Source organism: Pygoscelis adeliae, unplaced genomic scaffold, assembly GCF_000699105.1.
Source record: "Pygoscelis adeliae isolate BGI_AS28 unplaced genomic scaffold, ASM69910v1 Scaffold92, whole genome shotgun sequence".
NCBI classification, from domain to species: Eukaryota; Metazoa; Chordata; class Aves; order Sphenisciformes; family Spheniscidae; genus Pygoscelis; species Pygoscelis adeliae.
The window spans coordinates 1,589,144-1,595,528 of NW_008824306.1; the positions used below are offsets into that span (position 1 = coordinate 1,589,144).

The window sequence follows — 6,385 nt, forward strand, 5'->3', positions numbered from 1 at the left end:
GCACCTCGCCTGCGTGAGGGGACTGACGTCCCGTCAGCTGGGCTGAAAGCCGTTTGGCCCCTCCTTCTTCGGGCTTCTCATGCTTCGTTAAATAAGTCACGTTCCTCGAAACGTCAGACTACTTCGGATTTATGAAGCCATTTAAATAAAGAAGCTGGCAGCACATAGACAGCGGTACGGTGTTGTGTTAGAGCTTTGCTGGTGTAGGGATATGGGGGTGCTTTTACATTGCCTCAGAACTCCCAGCGCCTCCTGAAACATGGGTGGGGAGAGTTGTCTGCGTAATTGATTGCATCTTCAAAAAAAAAAAAACCAAAACAATCTTTGTGAACACTAAGTAGTAGCTGTCATCTTAGTACTCGGCGGTGGGGGCAAGGCAGTACTTTCATTTGGGGTACGATAACAGTGGTTCAGGTGTGCTGTAGGTGTCTTTTGGGCGTTAGTGGCTTAGACTGCAAACGGTGCCGCTGGGTACCTAGCTAGATGCTCTGAACGTCTAGCTGTCTCTTCAGCCTCTTAGAGCAAGGTCATCTTCAGGCTGTAGGAGGAACTTTCTTCACACTCACCATAAGTGAGTTCGATGCTAAAATGTAGGTAGGTAGGTTTGACTTAAATTTATGTAATACAAGGGGGGTTTTGCCCGACAGGGTTGAAAACAGCAGGAAAAACATAATGCTGGACACCAACAACATCTGAGCTTTCCTAGAAAATAGCCGCATCTTAAAGAGCTTCAGTCACTGAACTGTAGTCTAACTATACGGATGTGTATTGGAATCTCAGTGTACTTCAGGAACAGAATTGACATTTTGCCAAGAGAAAAAGAAACAGTAAATCCGCGCTTCTTCATTTAGGGGCTTACATAACTTCAGTGTACTTAATATCAGAAGGTTAGAAACACTTCCATGCTAAGAAAACAGTTGGAGAAGTTGCTGCTGGTGTCCAGCTTTGTCTCTGCCCAAAGGTGACTGGGCAGCTAGTGAAAGTGAATTCCTTAGTGTGGAGAGATCTGACATCTGCAGAATGTCAGGAGCAAAACAGTTCAGACACGATTAGTTTCAAGCAGCGTGCTTAACCAGAGTCGTCATTTTGCCATACAGATACTTGAGGCTGTATTCTTACAAACGTGAATCTTCAACTCGTTCACGTCAGGAGAAATCAAGATCCCGCTGAGAAAGGGGGGGTCCTAGTGAGAATTATCTCAGTAGTAATCATCTCCAGTTTTTCTAGTTCTTTGATTTCTGCAGAACCCATGACAAATGCTGTATCCTGTTCTAAAGCACGTCTACGTTCCAACAGGACATCATTCATGATCCTGGCCGAGGCGCTCCCCTGGCCAAGATTGCCTTCCGTGACCCATACAGGTTTAAGAAAAGAACCGAGCTTTTCATTGCTGCTGAGGGTATTCATACCGGTCAGTTCGTTTACTGCGGCAAGAAAGGTGAGTAAAGATGGAAAGCGTGTTGCCTGGGCAGTTTCAGAAGGCTAAAGCAGGTGTCATCTGAATACGTCAAGTTCAGGATGTTTAAGTGCAGTTGTGAGCCATCACAGAGCAGTAGCTTCCACTAGCCTCAAGCAAACCTAGGTTTCCTTCTTGGAGATTGTGGTCCCCTCACGCAGCCTGTTCTAATTCACAAGCCTATTGGCGGTTCTTGCCAAGGGTTTGGATTGTTCTGTCTCGAGTCCCGTTTTGCCTGCCTTTCCGTCAGACTGAGCGTGAAACTTGTGTTTCAAGTCAAACAACAAGAAGTGCCCCTGCCTGTTGCTACTGAAGCGCTTCTGCGGTGCCCTTCTACTGTGCACAGGGGCCCGTGTTAAATAGGATTGTAATTCAAGTACAGGAGCCTGAATGAAGCTGTTGATGCTCTGATTGCTCTTTGCAGCTCAGCTGAACATTGGCAATGTTCTACCTGTTGGCACCATGCCAGAAGGCACCATCGTGTGCTGCCTCGAGGAGAAGCCTGGTGACCGTGGAAAGCTGGCCCGTGCTTCTGGAAACTATGCCACCGTTATCTCTCATAACCCTGAAACAAAGAAAACCAGAGTGAAGCTGCCTTCTGGCTCCAAGAAAGTGATTTCTTCTGCAAACAGAGCTGTTGTTGGTAAGGAGCGACAGCTATGAACTTGTCGTGTCACTGAGTTTACGTACTGCTAAGCAAGCTTGCAAACAGGGCCCCAGTTCCCAATACTGTCTAGAAAATAGCATAATTTACAGGCTGGAGCCAGGGTTATGCACCGCTACAGTCTGTGCGCAGGTGCCTAGCTTGTATATTATGCCTGCATTACTTTCGGTAATGGGAACTTGAACTCGGAGATAATTTGACCTAGTGAGAGGACAGGAAGGTAGATGTCCTCAGGCTGTAATGGCGCGCTCAGCCTGTAGAATCTGCAGTCCTCTGGGAAGAACTTCTGCGGAAAACGGCGTTGATGGTTTCCCGCTTTTGATACAGCGACTGAGCCCATAGGGGTAGCGCTGAAGGTGCTTAGCCGCCGTAGGTGTTCTCAGGTGCGTGAAGTATTCTGGAAGGTCTGACAATGAATAAAAATACCGTTGTCGAGAAGGGGACATCTTACCAGGTTCGTTATGCACTTGACTGGTAGCTGTGCTTGTTTTTTGACACTCAGTCTAGTCCCGGGCAAGCGTTAAAGGTGCAAGGAGAGAGAGAGAATGGTTGGACTCAAGCAGTTTTACTTGTCTTGACGAGATGGAAGTTACCAAATGTCCCTGCACCCAAATAGAAGACATCAAAATGAATAATCTGTGGTCTGTTACTCTAGTAAAATTGACTAAATAAATAAGGAAATAACTCACTCTTAAACCTCAGAGGGCTCTAAAGTCCACTGAGCTCTTTCAATTCATACTTTTTTTAGTTACAAAACACTAACAAAACTTTTCTCCCCCCAGGAAATTCTAGCAATAAAACTGGTAATGCTTTAGAAAAAGTGCTAAGCTCAATCCTACATGTATGGATTGAAAGGTGGTCATTAAAGTATGTGTCTCCTTGCAGATCACTTAATGCGTGGCTAGTAGCTTGAGCTTAAGCAGGCACATCTCCTTGTGCGTGTTGTCTGGAAAATACTACTGCAAATACACGGTTGGGATTGTTTGAGACTGGTCTTCAGAAGCTTATTCTTAGACCTTGAATATTATTAGGAATTAGTCTTGTTCTTAAACTGTTTCTTTCACACTCTTGTCTGTTACATTTGCATGTTATCATTCCTGTAATTTTTTCAGGAATTGTTGCTGGTGGAGGCCGTATTGACAAGCCCATCCTGAAGGCTGGCCGTGCCTATCACAAATACAAGGCGAAGAGGAACTGCTGGCCGCGTGTCCGTGGTGTGGCCATGAATGTGAGTCTATTTTCAGTTAGAGTTCTCACTTTCCTTTTTTTATGGTTTAGAAAGGATTTGTTTGATATGGGGAGGAGTCTGGCATATATCTGGAAAGAAAGCTTCACAGACTACCCTGTAATTGCACATTTAATTGGGGTAGTTAGCAGCACTTGGTAGTTACTGCACCGTGTGAAAAATGGAGCAGTTAAATTTTTTGTTCCCTTCAATCAGTTTATTGCTGTTAAACATCATTACTCATTTCTGTTGTTAATTATATTGACGGCTTGATTTCCTTTTCCACAGCCTGTAGAACATCCCTTTGGTGGTGGTAACCATCAGCACATTGGCAAACCTTCAACCATCAGGAGAGATGCTCCTGCTGGGCGCAAAGTTGGTCTCATTGCTGCCCGTCGTACGGGTAGACTGCGTGGAACAAAGACTGTGCAGGAAAAGGAGAACTAAAGACCCAGTATGGAGTTCACAGAATAAATTTTTAAAACATAGCTTGTGTGAAGTTCAAGTTATCTGTCGCTAAAGTGTGGCTAAAATAGGGATAATACTCAGCTTCACCAGGGGAAGTTGTGAGTGGAGATGAGGTTTTTTTCCCCTGCCTTCGAGAGCAGGAATTCTTTCAGCCAGCACTTTCAGTCTGTAAGCGGGAGTAACACTTGGTGTAGATGCTCTCGTGCCCGGATGTGATGTTAACGCTTGCCTAGTTACGTGGTTGCTTAGGCCTGACAAAGCGTTACAGACTGATCCAGTAATCCCTTGGTTACCTGGTTCAACTTGGGAATCTAGCTGAAACGGTTAAAGGGTGCTCAGTTTTCTAAGTTCATAGACTCTAACATAATTGCTTTCCATTTTTATCTGCTATGCGTCTTTGGAGGAAGAGCTTGTGGGAGTAGTGGAACTCCTTACAGAGGAAGCGTTTCAGCTACTATTGCTGTCAAGTTTGAGCTTCCTTTCTGAACCATCAAGCTTCAAACAAATCGAAGGTACTTCCATCTGAGCACAGACTCAAAGTTTGAAGTATCACAGAGCCTGCCACCTTTACTCACCGGTGTTTAGACAGGGCAGAGCAAGCTTCAGCATCACCTCCTTTGCAGGCTGTTGAGCAGAGTGCTGTCCAGCTTTCCATGACTGGATATTCCTAGGTACTGTGGTAACACAGGAAATGGCACTAATGCCTGACACCACAAAGCTGTGTTCTCATAAGAACGGCGGTCTTGGGAAAAGCCAACTTTTGAGGGGGGGAGTGGGGAATGAGATAGAAGGTGTGGCCGTTGCTGCAAAATAGCTTAACTCACAGCCTTCTCGGTCTGGCCTTTGGAAGAGTAAAGCTATCGGAGCAGCTGGAGCTCAAGTTCACTTCTGAGCACTCCTAAAGCGAGGACTCTTCCTCATTCCACAGCACCACCTCTGTTCTTGCTGGAGACACGCGGTGCTGAGGGCACCATAGCAGCACCGCCACTCCTTCTGAATCTTGGCCGAGACTTGCACTGCTGAAGCCTGGGTGCGTGCCCTGGGCTACAGCGCACCCTTCACGTGTGCCTCCCTGCCTCTGCGGGCTGGTACCCAGGTCCCGGGGGCTCCCTGGCCTGTGTACCTGCTGCAGCAAAACAAACCGGCATCCAGGGACAAGTACGCTCCCCGCCTGCTGCAGTGCCAGCACAGCGCACAGTCCTTGTCTGCTGTCTTGACTTCACTGCTGCAAGCCAGCAGCAGAGGGAAGCGGTCAGGTCCAGGTTGTCAACGCGGACTCACCTGCAGACTTCCTTTAGTCACGTCATTCAGTCTGTTGTGGTTAACTCCGGCATAGCTGGAAGTGCTGCCGGAATAGATGTCCTCTAAGGGCTAGACGTTCCCAAACAGAGCGGTGATGACCCTTCAGAAGATGTGACAAGAAGATGCACGGAATGCGAAAACTTTGCTCTTCAGAGCAAAAGATGCTTTCCCTTAGGGTGCCTGGTAGCTTACCTGCAGGAATCAAAATAATGCCACTGGTCCTGAAATGCCCGTGCCAGACCTCCACATATGAGTATGACCTCATATTGACAGGAATCCAGCGGAACGCAAAGCAAGGAGAAAAGTTATTTTCTGTATCTACCCGCAAAAATAATACTGTAGCTGGCCACACATGTCTAGAGAGGAAAAGGTGATCAAAAAAACCACCTCGAACAAAGGCACCAGGTCACATTTGGGAAAAATCTAAAAAGCAATTTGGCAAGTTTTGTTTCTGTTTATATACCCCCAATACCATCAAAGTTTGTGCAAGTTAATGTCTCGTGTTTTTGCCATGAGGTCAGAAGCTCTTGCTTATGTGCCCATATTCTAACGTGGATCTAAATTTAACACCCCTTCTCCCAAACAGTATCGGAAGAACAACAGTTAAAGTATTTAATGTTCAAGTGACTACCTTGGCAAGAGCCAGGTTAAGAGAGATTTCACAATACGTCAAATACAGTAGAAGCTCCCTCGCGTGAGACCTGTTCTTTCGGGCTGTTGGTGCAAAGAACTTCTGGAACAATTTGCATTAAATGCCCCTAAGGGACGCGCACAAACCATGGTTTCCAACCACGCTTGGATTCGTTGACTCCATGTATTTTCTAGGAAAGGGGCAGATTCTTACCGACAGCACTCGCCGCCTTTCTTGCTGGTCCCAGGCTCTGCCAGGTAGCTCACAGACTGCCAGGCGTCCGCAGCCAACAGCTGGAATACCAGTGCGCTAAATCTGTAGGTATGGAATAATGGCACGAATAAGTAAGTATCGTATTGCTGACGGTAGCTACAAACACATTTAATGTCAATACCCAGGATGCAATGCCAAGAGTCACTTTAAATTCACACGCTCGTATGAGGATTGTGAAGATTTAAGTCCATTCTCCAAACTGAGGAACAATTGCTCTTGTGGCAAGTAACTGTTGTTAGAGTACAGTCTCTTCTAAAGTTTGCTACAAATTGGAGGCTGCTTTTTAATGTTGGCATCCCATCGGCCTGAACGCTCACAACACCTTCTAGCGGCTCCTTTGGAAAGACTACCTGGAAATGATAGCCA

The 6,385-nt window shown here is 46.4% G+C and overlaps 1 protein-coding gene across 1 annotated transcript in view; it reads left to right on the forward strand.

Annotated features, from left to right (window-relative positions):
- Positions 1–3,833, forward strand: part of RPL8 (ribosomal protein L8) — an 8,227-nt gene extending 4,394 nt beyond the window's left edge. Inside the window, exons 4-7 of the mRNA XM_009318908.1 lie at positions 1,278–1,438; positions 1,881–2,099; positions 3,233–3,348; positions 3,634–3,833. Of these exons, the coding sequence (XP_009317183.1) occupies positions 1,278–1,438; positions 1,881–2,099; positions 3,233–3,348; positions 3,634–3,792 (655 nt within the window). The 3' untranslated portion in view covers positions 3,793–3,833. The remainder of the gene's footprint in view (positions 1–1,277; positions 1,439–1,880; positions 2,100–3,232; positions 3,349–3,633) is intronic.
- Positions 3,834–6,385: the final 2,552 nt, after the last annotated feature.